At 40.6% G+C, this 25,883-nt stretch overlaps 1 protein-coding gene across 2 annotated transcripts in view; it reads right to left on the minus strand.

Moving 5' to 3' along the window:
• PCNX2 (pecanex 2) overlaps positions 1 to 25,883 on the minus strand; it is a 310,678-nt gene that overhangs the window by 152,748 nt on the left and 132,047 nt on the right. For both annotated transcript variants that reach the window (XM_002698790.7, XM_005226237.5), the window contains 2 exons: positions 14,331 to 14,423; positions 13,400 to 13,550 (listed from right to left, as the gene is read on the minus strand). In XM_002698790.7, coding sequence (XP_002698836.1) covers positions 13,400 to 13,550; positions 14,331 to 14,423 — 244 coding nt within the window. The remainder of the gene's footprint in view (positions 1 to 13,399; positions 13,551 to 14,330; positions 14,424 to 25,883) is intronic.

The raw sequence follows: 25,883 nt of genomic DNA on the forward strand, positions 1-25,883 counted from the left end.
GCATAAAACACACCCGCACAGAGCTGTGTTCCTAGTACTTGGCCTAAGAAACAGCCTCAAAGCACCCCATGCCTGCCTACAGTCACCACCCCACAAGGTAACCACCGCCTAATCCCTGAACAGCAGTGCTTATTTTGCCTACTACTCTTATGCGACTTTTGCTCAGCAGGGTTGTGAGACGCCTCCACTTTTTTGAGTGTGGTTGTCATTTGTTCATTCTCACTGCCATAGAGTCATCTACTTAACGAACATATAGCTTTTCTCCAAGGTATTGTTCATGGGCTTTTGGTTAGTTTCCAGTACCTATTGTGAAGAGTGCTGCTATGAACATTTTTTTACATATCTTTTGATAAACATGGGACATTTCTGTGGAGTATGTGTCTAGGCACGGAATCCCTAGGTTATTAAGTGTGCACATAGAAAGCTCCAGGAGGTGTTGCTGACTTTCCAATGGTACTGAGATAACTTATGCACCCGCAAACAATACAAAGCTTCCCTTCCACTTGCTCCACATCCTTGCCAGAACATTTTCTCCTCCTTCATTCTAGCTGCACTGGTGGGTGTATAGTGGTATCATGTTATGGTTTTATTTCACATTTTCTTAATGACTAACACAGCTGAGTGCCTTTTCATGTGCTCACTGACCATTTGGATATACACTGTGCTGAAGCAGTTCTTCATGGCCATTGCCTGGTTCTTTTTCCTACTGGATTATATGTCTTTCCTTCATAATTTTAAGAGTTCTGCATACATCCTAAGCATCAAGTTTTACTCACATATAAGCAATGGGAAAAATCTTTTCCCATTTTGTGAGATGCTTTTTAACTCTCCTAATAATATCTCTTTAAAAGAGAAATACTTAGTTTTAATATGTTCCAAGTTCTCATCTATTTTTCCTTTTAAAGATTTTTGTGTCCCGTTCAAAAGACAAAGGCCGTGACCACCTTCTACTTTCCTCTAAAACTATAATTGTTTTAAATTTTACATTTATATCTGCATGCTATTTAGAACTGGTTATTGTGTATAATACATTATCTTACAAGATGGTGGTTGAGACTGATATTTTTCCCATATGGATATTGAATGGGTCATCAGTATCTATTGAAAATGACTGCTATTTCCCCCGAACTGCAGTCAAGCATGCTGTTTTATATGTCTTTATATATGTGCTTGGTGCCTTCTTGGAATATCCTTCCGAATTTCCTACTTGAGAAATTCCTCATCTTTTTACAAAATATGTCACCTTGCCATCTGGAGCTTTTCTTGGCCCTCTCCTCAACCCCTCACCACTCCCAGTACAGTCACCACCAGTGGTGGCCAAGGGCAGGGCATTTGAAGTCCATCCCAGTAGGAAGAGGCTTTATCACTAACACTGCTTAGAATTGTCAGCATAATGACAGCAAAACACAGTCCAACTTTTAATTGGATTTGTTACTATTTTAAAATTCTTTATAAGCCATGCACCCCACTTTCTGCTCACACTCTGTAAATTAGCTTTGGTTTTGAAGCAAGATGTGTCATTTCTTGGAGCCATTACCATACACTGTGAATTTTACAATTATAGTACCTGTCACACCAGAGTAAATATTCATTTAAATATACTAATCTTCCCATTGGACTGTGAGTTTGTCAAGAGTAGGCGCTATGTCTTAATCAGTTCAGCATTTCAAGCACCTAGCATAATGCCTGGCCTTGAGTTAAGGTTCAATAAATGTTCAGTTATCATCTTATTTTGGTGGTTGGGGGCAACTCTGAATATTTAAAATGAAAAGAGGGTTTTGTTTTTTTTTAAAGCAGCCTCTTGGAATTGCTTTTTTGATTACAAAAGCAAAAAGCTGTCTAACAATAACATATTAAACAACATTTCCTATTTTAATCTCTCATAAAGTATAATCAATTAGAGCTAGGTTTCCTTCTATACAAAATTATTTTTTCTGATTGCTCAATTTATAAAACATCAACAATGTCAGATTGAGGCCATCACATCAAATGCAATTCAGCTTGCTTATAAAAATACATTTACAGAGTTCTATCAACATTTGTCACCAACTCAGAGAAACATGATAACCTTAGTTAGATTCCTGTAAAAATATGTAAATTAAGAGAAATATAAGCCAATCTCATCCTGCAGTGCAGGTAGAAAAATATCTGAATTAAAAGAAATGTTTCAGTGATTCATCACCCAAGAGTGACCTGGGTGCCATGTGGATAGGGGAGTATGATCCAGATTTTCAAATGCTTGTCATATTTAATTTCAGTAGATGATATATTCCAGTAAGTGGGCATAAAGCTGATTGAGTGTAGGCAGACAATCCCATTGCAGTGTGCAAAGATTTACTGCAGATAATGATAACAAATATGGGTTTGCCATAAATTTCAGTTTATCCATTCCAGAAACACACAAAGCAATGAATATCAAATAATATAGAAATCACTAATAAGCTCCGAATTCATCATCCATATCTTTCCAAATATTTGAGAGCAGAAGTACTTATTTAGTAAGATATTAACCCTCTGTGCATATGTGTGAAACTACATCAAAGACAAGACTGTAAGGCATGTAGCTAAGAGAGTCAGGCTGTAAAAGTCTTGGCTTGTAAGCACTAGTCTGCTGTCTGCCTTTAGAACAGCAAGCTTGTAGGACTAGCATTCAATATGGCCAAAATAACACATATGAACAGGTAAGGCCTTGGGTCTTTAATAACTGGGTTTCTACTTAGAAGCAAGATGATAGCTGCAAAACAGTTGTCTGCTGGACTTCTGAAGGATAAAAAAAACTTCAAGAGGAGTAGAAATCAATTCATTCATAAGTTGCAAAAACCTTTACTATTTAATAGCACCCCTGGAATGAAAAAAAAAAAAGACTGGTTGCACTGCATAATTCAGCTCTAGCTTACTACCTGAGGTGCTGCCAGGGAATTGAAAGGGACAACAGCTGACATCTCAATGTGATACAGAAGCCCCACGTGCCTCCCACTGATTAATTCTGAATCTCTAGTTGCAGGGACTGTGAACACATTTTACACTGTCTGCATACACCAGCAAGCGTGGGTATACAGACTACATGTAAAGAGGAAAACACTTTAGGTGATGATTCGCCCCAGGGCAGGGGTTCCACGGTTGGTATTCTGCATAACATCTAGTCAAAGTGGGAATGGAAAAGGATGTGGAAAGGGAGTTCAAATAAATATCTAGGAAGGACACAGTGGATAGCGAATCCCAGAGGTCACCAATGCCCTACTCCTGACTTCAAGTTCTGCTACTACTGCACATTGAAACTGAACTGAAGGCAAATCAATTTCATGCTCATTCTTATATATCTCTAGAATCCTTCTACCAAGTTCAATTATTCCAGTGAAAGGCTACAATCTCTAGATTGTAGAAAATGTTTAACAGGTAAATGTACTGGATGTTTCTATTTGGAAGTAGAAGGGAAGCAAATATAAACATGAATAATAATGTAGGAGAAAGTTAAAACACAAGTGCAATCCAGAATTCTGAATTCTGAAAGATTAAAGTTAATCCTTCATCATGAGAGTGGCCATGAAAAACTAACAGGACGAAAAGCTTACAAAGGCAGTAACATGATAAATACGTTTAAGTCCCCAGATTGTCTCAGTATTCACACAAAGTCAAGTTAAAAAGAAAATCTTTGCAATGATAGTTTATAACTGTCTTTCTGTAATGTTCCAAATACGCAAAGAGACTATAAAAAGATATTTTTTTAACATTATTATTTCCCTTTTCCCTGAAATATTAGGCCCTTGAGAAAAAGAATGCAAACTAACTCCACCACTTACAAATTTACATGTAATTTATCTTGACTGAATGCTTTTCAGGTTGTGTTTTATTTAGATGTTTATGTTACTAAAACTAGAGCCTCTTAATAATTAAAAGTTAATAAAAAAAATCCTCAGGATATTTTTATCTTTAAGATAAAAGGAAGACAATTTGTTCCAATTCAAATCTTGAATTATGACTGACAAGCTTCACGATCATGAGGCTTCCTGCTTTGTAGCGACATATTTATAGGGGTGCACCTCGGGTTCAACTCGCCTGGTCACACCAAGGCATGTAAGGCAGAGAGGCCCTGTGAAATAGATTCACTGCATCCAAGCTGGTGGTGCCCCCTTATTATAAGCAACTGCTTTTCCTATGAGCATTTCTCACTCTCATCTTTCTTGCTGGGCCAAGTCCTTACCACTGAAATGTATACATGTCAAGGTTTATTCTCTTAAAAAACAGGTTTAGCTACCCAAATCAGTAGCAGGAATTGAATCATTATTCTTAAATGTAAAGCAAATCACACCACCCCATCACTCAGAGCCTAAAATTCTGTTTCAGATAAACCCAAGGTCCTCACGACCTTCCCATTCCCAAATACGCCAATTCAAAGTGAGCCTGTGGCTTTTTCTCCCCCATTTTGAGGGCTAACCCCCTCATTATCTTTCAGGTTTTAATTAGTTGCGCTTTCTCAAAGAAGCCTTTCTTTCCCCTTCAAATCTAAATTAAGATCCCTTTATAACTCCCTCCTAGCCCCCTATACTTTTCCTTCACTGGACTTTAAACACCTTATAAATATATTAATCTGTGTGATGAATGTTCATCTCTTTAGCACAGCCAGGGGTCCAGGGCTGTCTTTCTTCCTCATATTTGACATTCAGCACTGTACTCTGTTCATAGAAGCCACTCAGGCGATTCAGGCAACATCACAGATCATTGACATAAATAACAAAAGCAGACACTTAAGAGAACAAAGTTTGAGAAGCGGGGGCTTTCGTGGTGAGGCACTGCCTGCCTCATAGGAGTTCAGGATCTCCTCCTGGCCAAAGTGTTCCCCCTTTCTTTTGTCCTGGGGTGAGATCGTGCTGGCCTCCCTCCCAAGTGCTTCATCAGCATTCACATGGTCCTTGGCATGTGACAGTGTCCATAAATATGTTTGAACTGCTTAATAACTATTACCAGGTTCAATATCATGGTAAACATCTTAGAGAAATACAAGGTGGGAACGTTCAGGAATCACAATAATAAAGCTCATATATTTCAAGGAATACAATTTTTCAGTTGTTTCTTTGGTGATTTTTGAGTTTGGAATCATGTTTGAAAAATTCTTTTTCTCTTTCCCTAACTAAGATTATATAACTTGACCTATATTTTTTGCAGTGCTATTCTGGTTCTTTTCTTTCTTTAAAACAATTTAAATCTTTAATCCATCTGGATTTTCATTTGATACAAAGTCTAATTCAATTTTTTAAAATGTTTAGCTCATTTCCCCAAAACCATCCCACTGAATTTTTTTTTTCATCAATTCAGTGGGGATTAAAAATATATTCTTCACATCTCCTCAAAGGGATGGAGAAATTCTTATGAGACTCGGGAACTAATGTACTCTCCCTTCTTGGTAGAAAGGTCCTCTACTAATATTAATCCATAGTATTTAAACTAAAAATACTAGTGAATCATTTATCAATTTTTCACATAAAGATGGTTAGGTCAAAATGTTCACAAAAAAAAGGGTTAAGAGAAACTTTCAGATGTGCTCACCATGGGCACTGAAGGAAGACACTTCTCGTGAGAACAACCATCTTGCCAAGAGCAAGGATTATGCTCTTTTCCATTTCTGTATCATCGACACCCAGCACAGCACCTGGTACGTAGCAGGCACTTGATGAACGACAAACTTGCACAATCAGGATTCCTCCCCTCAAGTAAAGTATGATGTATATGTTATTTCAATGACAAGATTATTTTAAAACCGTAATTCTATTTTTCCACGGGCATCTACGTCAATTATCATATCATAAAGCACTGTGAGGGTTACGTGATTTTAGATAAGATCCCAACAGATGCATGGCAGGGAGCCTGAGTCAGCCCCCATCACAGGGGCCTCACCTACTCTAGCTGGGAACGGGCATCGTTCCTCCTTCTCTCAGGCCTGCCTTGCCATGCACGCTCGGCCCAGAGAGCTCAAAGCTGCTGCAGTGCTGGCCTGCATACATCAAATCCAGCACAGTAAGGCTTACAGGGACTTCCCTGGTGGTCCACTGGTTAAGACTTCACACTTCCATGCCAGGGGCATGGGTTCGATCCTTGGTCAGGGAACTAAGATCCCACATGCCTCATGGAGCAGCCAAACAAAAAGACTGGCTAATTTTCAATGTTAGTGTTTTTTTTTTAATCTTTCCCCAATTATTTTACTTCTGCATTGTTTTAAATTTATCAGCAGTCTAGGAGAACCCCAGGGGGCACCTGATAAAAATTCCATGGCTTGCTGGAGAGAGAGTGGGAGTCTGAGGTTGGCAGCTGACGGCTGAACTCTGTCCCCAAACCCTTTCTCTCTTAATGCTGCCTGGGGTTGGCCTGTGCTTCTCTAAGACTCCCTCTGCCTCGCTCCCCTGTGAGCAAAGAACACTGGATTCCATCTGTCTGTCTTCCTGCTGCTGTGTAAGCCTGGTTCCACTGCCAGTCCCCGGCAGCCCCCTCCAGCCTGTGCAGACTGACACAGGAAGGTAAGTTCCCCAGTCGACTGGGAGGAGATGGGCCAGAAGATAAGAGGAGAAGAAGCAGAGCCAGGCAAGAAGGGAAAGAAGAGGAAGGGAAGAGAAGGTACATGAAAATAATAAGAACATTGGCAATACATAAGGCAGGCTGCCAGCTGGCAGGTGATTTTCTGACACATCAGCCCTAGCCACTTCTGTGGCATTTGTAACACTCTTTCAGAAGCACTGTAGCAAATGAGACTGTTTCTCAGGTGGCACTGGTTCAGCTGAGTCATTCTGAATTAAAGAGGCATTGGAGGGTTTCCTAGGTCTCTATCTCTTGATGCTAGCATCTCTCTATATAGAGAGACAAAGGGGGTAAGGATACATCCTCCTTTCCAGAACCATAGTGTTTCCTCATCACACACGTGAAGATGAGACCGTCCCATAGACCCCAGTACAGCCTTTAGGTTGTAAAATCAGACATGCCTTATTCTTTCCTCTAGCGCTATATACATTTCAAAAGATTTTATCTGGTTGGAGTTAATCCCCATGGAAATTCTGTAAGCTAGGTCATTTTAGCAGTACTATCACCTGCCGGCAAAAATTTCACAACATGTCTATCCAGATCATAAAGGGTCGCCAACTTATAGCACAGTGGGTGAAATGAGGCACAAAACAAGGTGTAAAATAACTGAATGCAGAAGCCTGGAGAAGAGGAGCAGCAGGATGTGCTTACTGAGTGCAGTCTGCCGCACAAGGACCTTGCCAAATGCTTTACATGTATTGCCTCGATTCATTTCATCCCCCAATAAATCTTTGTTGTAGGAACCCATCATCATAGATGAATCACAAAAGTTAAGCCCCACTAATAGGGACAGAGATAGGATCTGAGCCCTGCCTTGTTCAGAGCCTGTTCTCTGGGCCATGACAGTTTCATTCCCTCCTAAACTTTCCAAAAGCTTCCTGCATGGTAACATCTGGTCACATATAAAGGACCAGGAGCCGGGAAGACATCAGACTTTTCACCAGCAGCAACAGGAGATAGAAAACAATGGGACATTAGCTTAGGATTCCGAAAGAAGTGCTTACCCCTCACAAGCTACACACTCCAAGCTCTCTGTTAAGTGCAAAGTAGAATGAAAACATTTTGAGATAGATGAAGTCTCAAAACATTTCCCTACCATGCACCCTTCCCCTGAAGTAGCCAGAGGATGTGTTTCATTCAAAGGGAATAAACAAGGAACAATTGAAACAGGTTCCAGAGAGAGTCTGGGAAAGGATGGAAGTAAAAGAGTATTTTTCAAGTGTGCCTGTGTGGAAAATTAAGTCAAGAGATATTTTACATAGTTATTGGAAAGGCAGGACACACAAAAACAGAACAGAAATTGGAAAGGCTAGGAGATGCAAAAACAGAAATCTAAACAAGAAAGGAAATGCAAGCATGGTACACTACCGAACTAGACATGAACAATCAGACTTGCTATATGACATACACATATATGATTAGGAAAAAACTGAATATATGTTCAACAAAAATCATATTAGGAGGAAGGAGTAGGGGAAAATGTTCATACATAAGGAAAGAGAAGAGAGAGATCTTTATTATTCGTAACAGAAAGTCAGTAGACAGGCAAATCTGAAATATTAACAAAGATGAGAACATGCACATTATTTGGAAGAATTATGGTAAATACCAGAAGAAAGACCTAGAGTCAAAAGTAAGGACGAATCATACAGGAAAAAGTTGACCAGGGACGGCTGCTTTTCATCACAACTTGTCCTGTTTGGCTTTTAACAGTATGTATTAGTGAAGTGAAAGTCACTCGGTCATGTCTGACTCTTTGTGACCCCATGGATAGTCCATGGAATTCTCCGGGCCATAATCCTGGAGTGGGCAGCCATTCCTTTCTCCAGGGGATCTTTCCAACCCAGGGATTGATAGGGATCAAACCTAGGTCTCTGGCACTGCAGGTAGATTCTTTACCAGCTGAGCCACCAGGGAATTATAAATGAAAAACACATTAGAAAAAGCAGCATCCGTCAGAACCGAGTCTTTCACATGGAGAAACCAGTCTATCTGCAAATCAACAGGCAAGATTTGTTAAAATGCACAGTAAATCTCATTTAAGGATTACAAACTGAGGACTCAATTGTGAATTAGCTTTATAATAGTGAATTTGGTTAAATTAAAATGCAAATGAGATTTTTCAATTGATATTTTAATGATTTCTATACCTTTCATCCATTTATTCTAATGCATCCAAAAATTACAGCTTAAGCTTTTCCTGCAACCATATTTTGCTGTGGGATGAGTCTCTATGTATGCATCTTATTATACACATAGACTGCTGCTGCTGCTGCTAAGTCGCTTCAGTCATGTCCGACTCTGTGCGACCCCATAGACGGCAACCCACCAGGCTCCCATGTACCTGGGATTCTCCAGGCAAGAACACTGGAGTGGGTTGCCATTTCCTTCTCCAATGCATGAAAGTGGAAAGTGAAAGTGAAGTCGCTCAGTCGTGTCCAACTCTTAGCGACCCCATGGACTGCAGCCCACCAGGCTCCTCCATCCATGGGATTTTCCAGGCAAGAGTACTGGAGTGGGGTGCCATTGCCTTCTCCATACACATAGACTAGAGTCCTTCAAACAAGCCTTTACTTCTGGGCTTTTTCTGTCTGTGGGGAACTCTTCCTTCAGTGAATTTACAAAGCACCAATCAGTCATTCATTCATTCCATCAATATTATTAAATACCTACCATGCTCCAGATCCTAATCCAACATTTAATTTTAAAATCTCATTTATTTCCATTTAATACACAGAACCAACCAGTTAGAACAGCTTAACCAATGGGCATGCCAGTTGGGCTTCCCGGATAGCTCAGTGGTAAAGAACCTGTCTGCCAATGCAAGAGATGTAAGAGACCCAGGTTTGATCTCTGGGTCAGGAAAATCCCTTGAAGAAGGAAATGGCAACTCACTGCAGTATTCTTGCCTGGAAAAATTCCATGGACAGAGAAGCCTGGCAGGCTACAGTTCATAGGTCACAAAGACAGAGTCAGACACGACTGAGCACGCATACAACCAATGGACATGAAGTTAACTATAACCTGCTCACTCAGGGTCTGAGCCTTCTACTGGTTGTTGGTTTTGTTGTTATTTGCTTTTTTGTGTGTTTTTTGGCACACCATCTTCCCAGTGCAGTAAGAGCAATATAGGTTGCAGAAATAGTATATGACCAGAGGGAGTGAGATCACCTGGGTTCTGATCATTCACCGGCCACAAACTTAGTGGGACCTGGGTCAACGTCCCTTGACATCTCTGGGTGTCAGTTTCCTCCCAGTAAAGTGGTGGCATAGTATTACATAGACGTCAAGACATACACAACACTCAGGCCTTGTCTCACATGCCAATTCCAGCTGAGTGGTAAAGTCTGCCACTGGCCCGTTTTAGGACTGTTCTCTGTTAGCTATGTCTACTGCACGACCAGGGATCACAGTACTACCAGCCCTGCTCTGCTTTTCCAAAACATTCTGTGATCATATGAGAAAGAAGATTTGACACATTCTCACATTAAAGGTATGTGATCAGCTTGAATTTCCTATGCATGTTTTCTGGCTAGTAGAAGGAATAAAGAATGAAATACCTAAAAGGCAGAAAGGCAGCCAAGAGGAGGAAGTGAGAAAACAGGCTGTGGATGATATCAAAATAGGTAAATGGTCTTTAATACTTTCATACTAACACATTTTAAGTATTTGGATTTTCCTTCTAACACACAATTTTGAAATGCAATCTGTTTTTCATTACGAGCCTGACATGTTAAATCTATTACTCTTGGCTGGATTTCAGGTAGATTATAAACAGCTAATGTAGGCAAGTGAGGCATATCCACCAAGTCTCTGTTGAAGCCCATGGTACCAAGGGGAATGTCTCCCGCCTATCGTAAAGGGCAGAGGCTCAGAGCTGCCCACCCACTCAGTCCTTCAAGAGGGGACATCAGCATACAAACACACTCTCCTTTCTCGCTCTTGAACTTTGTCTTGAAAAGATCATTCAGATTTAAAATATCTAAATGATTCCAACCTAGGCTGGGTTCTTTTAGATTCAGGGGTAAAAAACAATCACACACACACACAAATTCCAAGTTTTCCACAGCTCACTCTTATCTTTCAGTGTTGAATTGCACACTCTGAACTGCCACAACAAGAGGAGTCTACACTGATCTGTCTTATTTTTCTCTCTCTTGTCAAGTTCTCTGTCCTCAACCCAAAGGCATTTAAGTATCTAGGTACAGGCATAGAAACGATGATACAGATATAGATATGCAGTTTCCCAACTGAAAGCATCTGACCTCAAATCCCCATCAACTACTTACCACTGAGGCCGAAACAATACTCCACTAATGTCAACAAAACCTAGTCTTTCAATAATAAGTTAAGGAAACGAAAGGCAAATGCGACCCTGACACTGCAGAAGTCCTAAAGAAACTCGTCTTTTCTTTATGTTGCTTGACTGACCCACATGCAGGCACTGGTTTGGATGGACTGCTCAGACGGTAAAGAATCTGCCTGCAATGAGGGAGACCTGGGATTGATCCCTGGGTCAGGAAGATCTCCTGGAGAAAGGAATGGCAACCCACTCCAGTATTCTTGTCTGGAGAATTCCATGGACAGGAGCCTGGTGAGCTACACAGTCCATTGGGTTGCAAAGAGTTGGACATGACTGAGTGACCAACGCTGCTACCTTCCTTCACTTTCTGTCTAGGTGGATGTAACGTGAACTGACCATTATCACCTGCACCTACTCTGAGCTCATCTTCCTTCAATTTTTATATTACTGATAGTAATTTGCATTTATGTAGCAGCAGCAGCACACAAGATTGAACACAGCATTTAAAAACTGTATTATGCAGCTTGATCTTTGGCGAGCCACTAGTGCTGTAAGTGGGAATAATAAACACCCAAAGGCAGGACAGTCTGAACTGCCTCCACTGCCTTCTAAACCCTATGCTGGCAGCAGGTCCATTAGGCCATGTCTCTCCTCTAAGCAAAACCCCGTTTTACTGATGTCACTGTTTCAAATTAAGGCAGCTGCTGGCAGCCACTCAGACATGGTCTCTATTCCTGGCAGCATCATAAGTGATTATTTTATTTCTTCTTAAATTAATTCCCCTCTGCCCTTTTACTTTGGTCACACTGATAGGAAAAGAGTGAAGAGATGAAGTGGGTACTTAAATGGTTAATCTCACTAGGGGATTGTAAGTAAAAAAATATGGGAGACCCCTGTAAATTAACAATCACTCAAGAACGCAGGTTTGCTTAACCACAAAACCAAGCAGGCTTGCTCAGCAGCAAAAACACACAGCAGAATCATGAGACTTGCCCCCAAACAATAAAACAATGGAGGCCTGAGACCCACATCCTGCCCAGGGAGCCCAGAAAGGCCATGCTCTCTGTACACACAAAAAGCAATCATTTGTGTCCCTAGTAGGGACAAGAAAACTCCCCTGCCCAACCTGCGGGAGGAACTGATGATGGAAGCATGGCATCTACTCAAGAATAACAAAGATCTTCTACCCTCTCCACTTTTCCTTTGACTTTAAAACTGTAGCCCAGTAAGTTCTGGCCATGGCATCCTCTCGCGTACTCACCTGTAACCCTCACAAGCATCCTATTCTAATAAACCACTTCTTATCTCTTTGCCTTTTGCTAAATTCTTTCCGCAGTGGAAACATATGGGACTGTGGTACCTGAGTTCTTAGGAGTCTTCGAAACAACACTAAATCATTTCAGTACTAGTCTACTGGAGTTATTGATGACAAACCTGGCGGAGTCCAGCAAACCTTGAGTCAGAAAACTATGAGTTTGAGTCAGCAAACCTTGGTGTTACTCATATACCCTCCTGTCTGAAGGTGGAGATGACCAGATGACTCATTTAACAATGGAGAAATTACAGTGAGCTAGATGGTTCTGTGCAGACCTAGCATCATGGGTTAGTTACAAACTATAGCTATAAACCGTGCCCAATATATCTGAAAAATGGGGATAAATCAATCCATCTGCCATCTGTTCAATCAGAGCCTGGAGAGACCTAACAGGGAAATTTCTGACTTTTTTACTTAGAAGCTCAAACACTGTTAGGGTCATTACTTAATGTAATGACCAGGCTGTTACTTAATGGTGGCCAGAGTCAGCCATGAAAACTGCTCAGTCAAGTCCAGGTCGGGCTGTGGGTCTAGTTCTAGGTGAGCACTGCAAATTCAATAAAATTTCAAGGGTTCATGGATCAAAATTCAAAGGTGCCTCTGCTACATCCCACCTCTGGTTTTGTGGAAGATGACAAGGCAAGTTGAGTGATGCTATTCTTGGTCCCCCATAAGCTGAAAGTGGAACAGTATAACGTTCAGGTCTGAATGATATAAATGAAATTTTCCTCAATAATAACAACCAATCATTTTCATAAAACAGACTTCTAATTCACTCCACTTCAACTTTCTTGTTCCGGGAACATTAATGTACACTTCAAGGTACACATGCTGTCCTTTATCTACTGCAGTGAAATACACACTTCCCTGGTGGCTCAGATGGTAAAGAATTTGCCTGCAATTCAGGAGACCTGGGTTTGATCCCTGGGTCGGGATGATCCCCTAGAAAAGGGAATGGCAACCCACTCCAGTATTCTCACCTGGAGAATTCCACGGATAGAGAAGACTGGCCGGCTACAGTCCATGGGGTTGCAAAAAGTTGGACAAAACTGAGTGACTAACACAACAAATACACACACATAAAGTAATCCGTACATCACCATATTTAAGGGTACATTTCCACAGCACTAAGTGCATTTGCACAGCTGTGCACACTCTCAGTATAAAGCAGACCTCTCACCACACCCTATTTGTATGAGGGATACCTTACTCACCTCTCACTTCCCGTTGCTGATACTCTCTGCTTTTAAGGATGGGGTGTGAAATCCACATCCATGGGTGATGCTTGCGCAGCTGGGGGAGCAGGTAGTGGGTTACAAACCCCACGGCTCCAGCCAGGGCGAAGAGCACAATGCTGAGAAAAGGCTGCAACAGAAGAAGATAAGAGTCAGTGCGTAGCTGGAAGCGTGGGGAAGGATGCCTGTCAATAATCCAGAACCTTCTCTGCTCCTCCTAAAGCACACACAGCCAAACTCAGCTCTTTCTTCAGGCCTCTGAAAATTTCTCCCGCAGCACTTGAAATTTGGTCTCTGCATTGAGAACCACCAAGACGGAGTGCACAAAAGGCTGAGATATTCTGCCCATTAGAAAACTTTTTCTTGCTTGTTGTTTTTTTTTTTAAAGATGAGATGGAGAATAACAAATTTAGCTAACAGACTTTTCTTCACTGATAGAAAAGTGAGACAGCAAATGTCCGCGAGAACCTCTAGCCAGAAATCCCATCTGGCTCACTATACTGTTGTTTTTCCAACTGAAAATTATGTTCTGACAATCTTTTTGGCTCTGTGACTTCCATCTCATTCCTGATTTGGTGAGTCCTCCCTTCTCCACTCTTAGCAGTGAGCTGTGGTCCTGTTTTATGACTGTTGACCATCCTCATGGTGGATTCTACAAGATATGCTAGCCAAACAATTCCCTGGATGAGAAACAGCAAGGGTAAAACATGTGACTCAACTTTGTGTTGTGGGCCAAAACTCATCTCAGACATAACTCAACACACCTGGATATATTCCTCCACGCTCTCTATTCTTTTCTATTCTTTCTCTGGCTCCACTAACCTATCAATAGCCTGGAGCTGCACAGTGGGCTCTGTTTATTACAGACAATGAGGAGAGGGGAAGAGTGCAAAGCTAAATGGATACATACTCGCAAGGACAGGAACACAGTGCTGGCACTGACTGCAAAGGACAGAACAGCAGCCACCAAGCAGATGATGAGATCCGATTTTAAGATATCCTTCTGTAAACAGAAAACAACTGTACAGTTTGCTTGTCTGTGTTTCTCTCAGCAACCTTGGGTCACCAGGTAAATCGGGTGACAGGATCTTAACCCCTGGATACACTTCATCTTCAGACCGTCACTTACCTGATCTATTCCCAATGGCACACGTTGCATGGACCATTCAGCACCTCCCATGTGGGGAATATCAGGGAAACTAAGGCAGAAGGGGGCAAGAGGAAATGCAGACTGCCATGAGAAAGCAATGGCACCCCAATCCAGTACTCTTGCCTGGAAAATCCCATGGACGGAGGAGCCTGGAAGGCTGCAGTCCACGGGGTTGCTGAGGGTCAGACATGACTGAGTGACTTCACTTTCACGCATTGGAGAAGGAAATGGCAACCCACTCCAGTGTTCTTGCCTGGAGAATCCCAGGGACGGGGGAGCCTGGTGGGCTGCCGTCTGTGGGGTCACACAGAGTCAGACACGACATGACTGAAGCAACTTAGCAGCAGCATGCTCCCATCCACTAGCCAGGGAGAGAAGATTTTCTACACGTGTAAGAGGCATAAAGTTCTTCTTGACAATCACAGATCAGATGCGAGATGCCCAGGTTTAATAAAGATGGGTAAAGTGTGAATTGTAAACTTTTGAGATAGGAAGTGGAAAGCAACTTTAGCAGCTAATTGGCAAATTGATGTTGAGAGTGGATCTCCTCATTGTATTATTGATTATCCCAACCAAGCCATGTAGATTTTTCATCAGATGGGTCAGGTCATTTTTACTGCATTTAACTGTCCTCCTGATTTCTTCCTGTCACTTTGGATGACAATTCAGTCAGAAAACCAGCATCATGACTTGCAAGAAATTTCACATTTTAATTTTAAAAAGACAGGAAAAGATAAAGGGAAGGAGGGAATGTAGGTAAACAGGCATATGGTTTGTACAGAAAGAAAAGAAGGGAGGCGATGGGGAAACAGATGTATATTCTATATGATTTTCTGGCAGGTAACATTCAAAATAATTATTTAAGAGGCACAATTCCTTTTTGATATGATATATTGATATATTTAAACTGATGATTTTAGAGTTTTCAGATAACAATGTGATACCTTAATATGGTCAGTAATTATGTAATGCAGTTAATTGGATTCTGTAGAAAGAAAAAATTTAATGATCCCCTAATACTGCTTTTAGCTCTGTCAGTTAGCCAACATTGTACCCTACTGAGCTAACAGGCCATGTTCCATGTATCTGCAGTATTAGTAACACTCCTTGGTCTAACTTTGCTTTGTTTTCCCTTGTGCCTGCTCACTACACAGTTTTTTGTGATGGAAAATTAGTAGCAAGTTGCTGACATTTCAATTTCTGCATATTTGTACCTAATATCAGTTCAGATCAGTCACTCAGTCGTGTCCGACTCTTTGTGACTCCATGAATCGCAGCATGCCAGGCCTCCCTGTCCCTCACCAACTCCTGGAGTTCACTCAAACTCACGTCCATCGAGTCAGTGATGCCATCCACCCATCTCATCCTCTGTTGTCCCCTTCTCCTCCTGCCCACAATCCCTCCCATCATCAGAGTCTTTTCCAATGAGTCAACTCTTCACATGAGGTGGCCAAAGTACTGGAGTTTCAGCTTTAGCATCATACCTTCCAAAGAAATCCCAGGACTGATCTCCTTTAGGATGAACTGGGTGGATCTCCTTGCAGTCCAAAGGACTCTCAAGAGTCTTCTCCAACACCACAGTTAAAAGCATCAATTCTTCGGCACTCAGCTTTCTTCACAGTCCAACTCTCACATCCATATATAACCACTGGAAAAACCATAGCCTTGAGTAGACAGAACTTTGTTGGCAAAGTAATGTCTTTGCTTTTCAATATGCTGTCTAGGTTGGTCATAACTCTTCTTCCAAGGAGTAAGCGTCTTTTAATTTCATGGCTGCAGTCAACATCTGCAGTGATTTTGGAGCCCCAAAAAATAAAGTCTGACACTCTTTCCCCATCTATTTCCCATGAAGTGATGGGACCAGATGCCATGATCTTTGTTTTCTGAATGTTGAGGTTTAAGCCAACTTTTTCACTCTCCACTTTCATCAAGAGGCTTTTTAGTTCCTCTACAGTTTCTGCCATAAGGGTGGTGTCATTTGCTTATCTGAGGTTATTGATATTTCTCCCGGCAATCTTGATTCCAGTTTGTGCTTCTTCCGGCCCAGTGTTTCTCATGATGTACTCTGCATATAAGTTACATAAGCGGGGTGACAGTATACAGCCTTGACGTACTCCTTTTCCCATTTGGAACCAGTATGTTGTTCCATGTCCAGTTCTAACTGTTGCTTCCTGACCTGCATACAGGTTTCTCAAGCGGCAGGTCAGGTGGTCTGGTATTCCCATCTCTTTCAGAATTTTCCACAGTTTATTGTGATCCACACAGTCAAAGGCTTTGGCATAGTCAACAAAGCAGAAATAGATGTTTTTCTGGAACTCTCTTGCTTTTTCGAAGATCCAGCAGATGTTGGCAATTTGATCTCTGGTTCCTCTGCCTTTTCTAAAACCAGCTTGAACATCTGAAATTTCATTAAGAAGAGGTGGCAAGAATACACAGAAGAACTGTACAAAAAAGATTTTCACAATCCACATAATCATGATGGTGTGATCACTCACCTAGAGCCAGACATCCTGGAATGTGAAGTCAAGTGGGCCTTAGAAAGCATCACTATGAACAAAGCTAGTGGAGGTGATGGAATTCCAGTGGAGCTATTTCAAATCCTGAAAGATGATGCTGTGAAAGTGCTGCACTCAATATGCCAGCAAATTTGGAAAACTCAGCAGTGGCCACAGGACTGGAAAAGGTCAGTTTTCACTCCAATCCCAAAGAAAGGCAATGCCAAAGAATAAGCAGCTGAGTTTGCCTATTTTTATCTGATAGATGGCACCACACTATATATATACGTTTGAATCTTGTTTCCTCTGCTCAATACTAGAGTCATGATGAATATAGTGAAGTGAAAGTCGCTCAGTTGTGTCTGACTCTTTGTGACCCAATGGACTCAGGCCAGAATACTGGAGTGGGTAGTCATTCCCTTCTCCAGGGGATCTTCCTAAATGAGGGATCGAACCTAGGTCTTCTGCATTTCAGGCAGATGCTTTACCAACTGAGCCACGAAGGAAGCCCAAGAATACTGGAGTAGGTAGCCTAGCCCTTCTCCAGTGGATCTTGCCCAGCCAGGAAGTGAACCAGGGTCTCTGGCATTGCAGGCAGATTCTGTACCAACTGAGCTATCAGAGATATCTTATAAATTATAAGAACACCAGATATCTCAATTAAAAATGGGCAAATATAAATGGCTACTTTTTAAGTGGTTAAAATTCACCATTTATAGCTCTAGTAAATTATTTTCCTTTGCGACAAAGGCCATTCTACTGTAGGTGGAATTTCCAGCAGCTTCAGTTTGAGGTTCTTATGACAAATGCTATGATGAGCAATCTTCTGTGTACAAATGTGCAAGATTTGCTCTAGGATAGATATGTATTTCCCACTCCAGTACTCTTGCCTGGAAAATCCCATGGACGGAGGAGCCTGGTGGGCTGCAGTCCATGGGGTCGCTAGGAGTCGGGCACGACTGAGCAACTTCACTTTCATTTTTCACTTTCATGCATTGGAGAAGGCAATAGCAACCCACTCCAGTGTTCTTGCCTAGAGAATCCCAGGGACTGGGAGCCTGGTGGGCTGCTGTCTATGGGGTCGCACAGAGTCAGACACAACTGAAGCGACTTAGCAGCAGCAGTATCATGAGAGCTTCAATTTTTTGTCAGTCTGGTTGGTATAAAATGATAACTTGTTTGGAATTTCCTGATTATTAGACTGCATATGTAGTCATGTTTTGGCCATTGAGATTTGCCCATTTTTAATTGAGATATCTGGTTTTCTTATAATTTATGGGACTTTTATATTCATCATAACACTAGTGCTTCATCAACTGTACATATTTTAAAAATCTTTTCCCATTCTGTAGCTTATATTTTTAAGTCTTATTTGAAGAAAGTATTATTTGATAAATCAAAAGTGATAATTTTAATGAATTTGAAGTTTTGTTAAAATTTTTTCTGTACCCTGATATTATAAAGCTAATCTCCTTTATTATGATTCTAAGCGCTTTCAGGGTTTGTCATCTAATATTTAGGTGCAAAATTCCATCTGAAATGGATTTTTAAGGACAATGTGACAAAAGAGTCCTATTTTAATTTTCTACTTAGTAAAAACCATTTTTTATTCTATTTTTCCTTTCATACAGGGTTGGAGCTTACATGCTCTGTTTCTAGTCCTTTAGTAGTTATACTAAACAATCAATTGTGCAAGCTTAAATAATCACAGTCTAAATTTAATCAGTATTTTAATTCATCTCCTGGACATACAAAGAGCTTAACAAGTCCTGGTATCCATTTCCCTTCCCATCCAAACTTATATGTTACTGTAGTCACATATGTCAATTATGTTTCACATTTTTTAAGCCAACCATACACTCACCACGGTTTTATACAGTTAAAATTTACTTAGATTTACTAACACATCTGCTACTTTCTTTTCTCTTTGTGCTTTCTTATAAATTAGACCATCAGAGATTACTTTCTCTTGAAGACTATCTTTCAGAATTACATTCCCTGAGAGTCTCTCAGCATTTTTCTAAAATATTTTTATTTTGTCCTTATTCTTGAAAGATATTTTCACTGGGCATCAAACTCTAGTGTGCCAGTTACTTGCTTTACAGAACTTTAAACATATCAAACTGTCTTCTGTTTTCTACTATTCCACTTGGTAAGGTAGCATTCAGGCTGTCCTTCATTTGAATGTAATCTATTCATTTTGTTTAACAAATGTAAGATGGTCTGTGTCTTTGGTGTACTGCATTTCACTACAGTCTGCTCAGTATGTGTTCCTCTTTAATTTATCCTCCTTGTGATTCACCAGAATTCTTAAATCTCTGATCAGGGTCTTTCATCAGTTATGGTAAATACTCAGATATTACCTCATCAAACATTCATTATGCTTCAGTCTCTCTCCCCTTTTTCTGGAATTCTGATTTTATATATATAGACAGAGAGATATATAGATACATTAGATCTTCTTATTCCATTGTCACATCTCTGCATCTGTTGTATATATATATATCCTAATTTTTGGTCTATCATTGTTGAATTTCGGATACTTTCTTCTGTCTTGCTCGTTCAGGATACTAATTCTCCCTTCAGAGGTATCTAATCTCTCATGTGTGTGTGTGTGTGTGTGTGTGTGTTTACTTTAATTGCTTTACTTTGTTTAGGTATTTTGGGTTCTCTTTCAAACATACTGGACCATTTTAAATACTTTCTATGGTTTAAAATACTAAGTGAAAGTCACTCAGTTGTGTCAGACTCTTTGCAACCCCATGGACTATACAGCCCATGGAATTCTCCAGGCCAGAATACTGGAGTGGGTAGCCTTTCCCTTCTCCAGGGGATCTTCCCAACCCAGGGATTGAACCCAGATCTCCCATGTTGCAGGTGGATTCTTTACCAGCTGAGCCACCAGGGAAGCCTGTTAAATATTAACCCTTTTATTTCTTCAAATATAGTAAGTAGAGTTGTTTCAAAATCTGTATCTGATAATTCTACTATCTGAAGTGATTGAAAATCTATTTCTTCTGGCTCTTTGTTTTTCTGTGTAGTTTTAAATTTTTATCAGAACCTGCTCACATCCCTTAGAAAAATGGTTTTGGGAATATGGGGAGACTGAGGAGGAAGGAATCCTCTATAGAGGATTCATGTATTTTTGTTTTTGCTTTGTCATGAGTGATTTCTAGTTGGCAGCAACTTTAAACTATATTCATAAATTGAGGGGGTTGAGTCCAAAGAGTAGTGGCTGCGTGGGTGCAGGAGGGCTGAGAGGAGCTACTCCACGTTCAAGGTCAGGAGGGGAGGCTGTGAAGAGACACCCCTCATCCAAGGTAAGGAGCAGCGGCTGTGCTTTGCTGGAGCAGCTGTGAAGAGATACCCCACGTCCAAAGTAAGAGAAACCCAAGTAGGATGGTAGGTATTGCGAGAGGCATCAGAGGGCAGACACACAAACCATAATCACAGAAAACTAGTCAATCTAATTTCATGGGCCACAGCCTTGTCTAACTCAATGAAACTAAGCCATGCCATGTGGGGCCACCAAGACGGGCGAGTCATGGTGGAGAGGTCTGACAGAATGTGGTCCACTGGAGAAGGGAATGGCAAACCACTTCAGTATTCTTGCCTTGAGAACCCCATGAACAGTATGAAAAGGTAAAATGATAGGATACTGAAAGAGGAACTCCCCAGGTCGGTAGGTACCTAATATGATTCTGGAGATCAGTGGAGAAATAACTCCAGAAAGAATGAAGGGATGGAGCCAAAGCAAAAACAATACCCAGCTGTGGATGTGACTGATGATAGAAGCACGGTCCAATGCTGTAAAGAGCAATATTGCATAGGAACCTGGAATGTCAGGTCCATGATTCAAGGCAAATTGGAAGTGGTCAAACAAGAGATGGCAAGAGTGAATGTTGACATTCTAGGAATCAGCAAACTAAAATGGACTGGAATGGGTGAATTTAACTCCGATGACCATTATATCTACTACTGCGGGCAAGAATCCCTCAGAAGAAATGGAGTAGCCATCATGTTCAACAAAAGAGTCCGAAATGCAGTACTTGGATGCAATCTCAAAAATGACAGAATGATCTCTGTTCGTTTCCAAGGCAAACCATTCAATATCACGGTGATCCAAGCCTATGCCCCAACCAGTAACACTGAAGAAGCTGAAGTTGAATGGTTTTGTGAAGACCTACAAGACCTTTTAGAACTAACACCCAAAACAGATGTCCTTTTCATTATAGGGGACTGGAATGCAAAAATAGGAAGTCAAGAAACACCTGGAGTAACAAGCAAATTTGGCTTTGGAATACAGAATGAAGCAGGGCAAAGACTAATAGAGTTTTGCCAAGAAAAGGCACTGGTCATAGCAAACACCCTCTTCCAACAACACAAGAGAAGACTCTACACATGGACATCACCATATGGTCAACACTGAAATCAGACTGATTATATTCTTTGCAGCCAAAGATGGAGAAGCTCTATACAATCAGCAAAAACAAGACTGTGAGCTGACTGTGGCTCAGACCATGAACTCCTTATTGCCAAATTCAGACTTAAATTGAAGAAAGTAGGGAAAACCACTAGACCATTCAGGTATGACCTAAATCAAATCCCTTATGATCATACAGTGGAAATGAGAAATATATTTAAGGGACTAGATCTGATAGCTAGAGTGCCTGATGAAATATGGGCAGAGGTTCGTGACATTGTACAGGAGACAGGGATTAATACCATCCCCATGGAAAAGAAATGCAAAAAAGCAAAATGGCTGTCTGGGGAGAGCTTACAAATAGCTGTGAAGAGAAGAGAAGTGAAAAGCAAAGGAGAAAAGGAAAGATATAAGCATCTGAACGCAGAGTTCCAAAGAATAGCAAGGAGAGATAAGAAAGCCTTCCTCAGCAATCAATGCAAAGAAAACAACGGAATGGGAAAAACTAGAGCTCTCTTCAAGAAAATTTGAGATACCAAGGGAACATTTCATGCAAAGATGGGCTCGATAAAGGACAGAAATGGTATGGACCTAACAGAAGCAGAGGATATTAAGAAGAGATGGTAGGAATACACAGAAGAACTGTACAAAAAGATCTTCACGACCCAGATAACCACGATGGTGTGATCACTGACCTAGAGCCAGACATCCTGGAATGTGAAGTCAAGTGGGCCTTAGAAAGCATCACTACGAACAAAGCTAGTGGAGGTGATAGAATTCCAGTTGAGCTATTTCAAATCTTGGAAGATGATGCTGTGAAAGTGCTGCACTCAATATGCCAGCAAATTTGGAAAACTCAGCAGTGGCCATAGGACTGGAAAAGGCCAGTTTTCATTCCAATCCCAAAGACAGGTAATGCCAAAGAATGCTCAAACTACCACACAATTGCACTTATCTCACACACTAGTAAAGTAATGCTCAAAATTCTCCAAGCCAAGCTTCAGCAATACGTGAACCGTGAACTTCCAGATGTTCAAGCTGGTTTTAGAAAAGGCAGAGAAACCAGAGATCAAATTGCCAATATCCGCTGGATCTTCAAAAAAGCAAGAGAGTTCCAGAAAAGCATCTATTTCCACTTTACTGACTATGCCAAAGCCTTTGACTGTGTGGAGCACAATAAACTGTGGAAAATTCTGAAAGAGATGGGAATACCAGACCACCTGACCTGCCTCTTGAGAAACCTGTATGCAGGTCAGAAAGCAACAGTTAGAACTGGACATGGAACAACAGACTGGTTCCAAATAGGAAAAGGAGTTCGTCAAGGCTGTATATTGTCACCCTGCTTATTTAACTTATGTGCAGAATACATCATGAGAAACACTGGACTGGAAGAAGCACAAGCTGGAATCAAGATTGCTGGGAGAAATATTGATAACCTCAGATATGCAGATGACATCACCCTTCTGGCAGAAAGTGAAGAGGAACTCAAAAGCTTCTTGATTAAAGTGAAAGAGGAGAGTGGAAAAAGTTGGCTTAAAGCTCAACATTCAGAAAACAAAGATCATGGCATCTGGTCCCATCACTTCATGGGAAATAGATGGGGAAACAGTGGAAACAGTGTCAGACTTTATTTTTGGGGGCTCCATAATCACTGCAGATGGTGACTGTAGCCATGAAATTAAAAGACGCTTACTCCTAGGAAGGAAAGTTATGACCAACCTAGATAGCATATTCAAAAGCAGAGACATTACCTTGCCAACAAATGTCCGTGTAGTCAAGGCTATGGTTTTTCCAGTGGTCATGTATGGATGTGAGAGTTGGACTGTGAAGATAGCTGAGTGCTGAATAATTGATGCTTTTGAACTGGGGTGTTGGAGAAGACTCTTGAGAGTCCCTTGGACTGCAAGGAGATTCAACCAATCCATCCTAAAGGAGATCAGTCCTGGATGTTCTTTGGAAGGACTGATGCCAAAGTTGAAACTCCAATACTTTGGCCACCTCGTCAAAGAGTTGACTCCTTGGAAAAGACTCTGATGGGAGGGATTGGGGGCAGGAGGAGAAGGGGACGACAGAGGATGAGATGGCTGGATGGCATCACCGACTCAGTGGACGTGAGTTTGAGTGAACTCCGGGAGGTGGTGATGGACAGGGAGGCCTGGCGTGCTGCGATTCATTGGGTCACAAAGAGTCGGACATGACTGGTCCACTGAACTGAACTGTACAATTCAGATGTTAGAATTGGTACTGAAAGTACTGAAATGATTACTTTGTTGCTGTTAAGTTCAATCCTGGAGAGAATTTGCTTGCATTCCCCTGGCACAGCAGAGCGTAGAACAGATTCCTTCTGGTTCACCCTTCCGCTGAGGGTGGGCTTGGTGTTCCAGCATGATGAGTGAATCATCTCCCGTTTGTGGCTACCTTGGCAGGCTTTCACTTCTGTTCCCCACAGCTGGAGGGCTGAAAACTGAGGCTCAATGTCCCCTGATTACGTAGATGTGAAGATTCCCTTGTTCATTCATCTGACTTAATAATTCCTTATTATTTCATCAAATTTTTAGTCACACTTGAGAAAGATTTTTCCTTTTATTTTTTTGAAATATAGTTAATTTATAATGTCACATTAATTTCAGGTGTACAACAAAGTGATTTTACTTTATATAAATCTTCATTTTCAGGTTCTTTTCCCTTATAGATTATTACAAATTATTGAGTATCATTCTCTGTGCTATATGGTAGATCCTTATTTATTATCTGTTTTACATAGAGTAGAGTGTATGTGTTAGTCCCATCCTCCTGAAAAAGATTTTTATATTTTATTCAGAATTTTCAGTAGTAATCAATAGGATCTGATTGTAATAATTTAGTCTGCCATAATATCAGAGATGGGAAAGTCTCATTTGATCTCTCTTCCCCTCTCTCTAACTTACTTTAGTATTTAAAGAGGGATTAGCACATAAAATTCTCTTTTCCTTCCCATTGCTAAACAACTACCTTAATATCATACATTGAACAATCAATTCTTGATTGCAACATTTAATTCTCACATCACACAGTCATATAAATAATTTGTCACCTCTCTGTGTTTAACTGATTCACTAATCCCACCCTCTAATCTTGGATTAGTCGCATATTCTTTTCTGATCACTCAATCTTTATAATGTACTCTTACACCTCAAAGTGCTAAATTCCTTTCTTATTCTTCTTTTTCAGATTTTTAAAACTATTATTAACTTCTACACTTCTAAATGAACCTTTAGAATTATTTCCCCAAGTTTTGAATAGAATTCCTTTAGAACTCTTTTGAACTATATTAAATCCATAAATTTATTAGAAAGATTTGACATTTAATAAATTTCAGGCTTCTCATGAAAAATCAGGTTATATCTGTTTATCACCACTTTCAGACTTCATTTACATTTTAATAGACTGCTGTAGCTTCCTCTATTTCTGATACTACTTGTTAAAATAATTTCTATTATCAATTGATATGTTTTGTTACTACTGTGAGTTCAATCATGTTTTCGTCATGTCTTCTACGGTTATCTCTAATGTGTTAGAATGCTTTTGCTTTTCTAACCATTTATGTCTCTGGTGGTATTTATGAATTTTCTTATCATAGTTGACATAAGTTTTCTATGCATTTTGCATGAATATAATAACATATCGATAACCAGTTCTTTTTTCTCTTTCAGGATCTATACTTGCCAGAACTTCTAAAACAACACTCAAAGTTTTGTTGCCTATTTTAATGATGAACCTATATGTGTTTAGCTAATAACTATATTAGATCTCAGTACACTGAACATTTTAAAGTCACTGTGGCATTTTATGTAGCACTTCATGCCCCAAACCTTTAAAAAGAATACACTGAACATTTTAAAGTCACTGTGGCATTTTATGTAGCACTTCATGCCCCAAACCTTTAAAAAGAAACTTAAGAAGCCCTGGTCCAACACTAGAAACCCAGCAGATTTAGACAGCACTGGACTCAAGAGACCTAGATGACACAACCAACTGTCTAAAAGAAGCAGTCTGCATAACACACATAAAATTTAGATAACTTTGTTTGTTGTTTCTAGATGTCATAAAAGTAACAAATCTGAATGTGATGGGAAAAAGTGTTGAAAGTGATGAAAATGAGGGTAAAAATGTAAAGACCATGCTAATGAAGCATACGGAAATAGACTAACCAGGCAAACCACTCGTGGAAAGTTTACATTTTATTAACTACTGAACTGTGGTAATAAACTGTGAGCATAACTTGTGTTGCTCATATGGAGTAAAGCCACTGCTAGAGCTCTGGGTATCTCCATTTCTAGATCAATGTCCCTTAAAGCAGCCTGTAGGGCACCTGATCAAAATCACCTGGATGGACAGTCTCATAACCTGTAGATT

This window comes from Bos taurus, chromosome 28 (assembly GCF_002263795.3).
Source record: "Bos taurus isolate L1 Dominette 01449 registration number 42190680 breed Hereford chromosome 28, ARS-UCD2.0, whole genome shotgun sequence".
In the NCBI taxonomy this organism is placed as follows: domain Eukaryota; kingdom Metazoa; phylum Chordata; class Mammalia; order Artiodactyla; family Bovidae; genus Bos; species Bos taurus.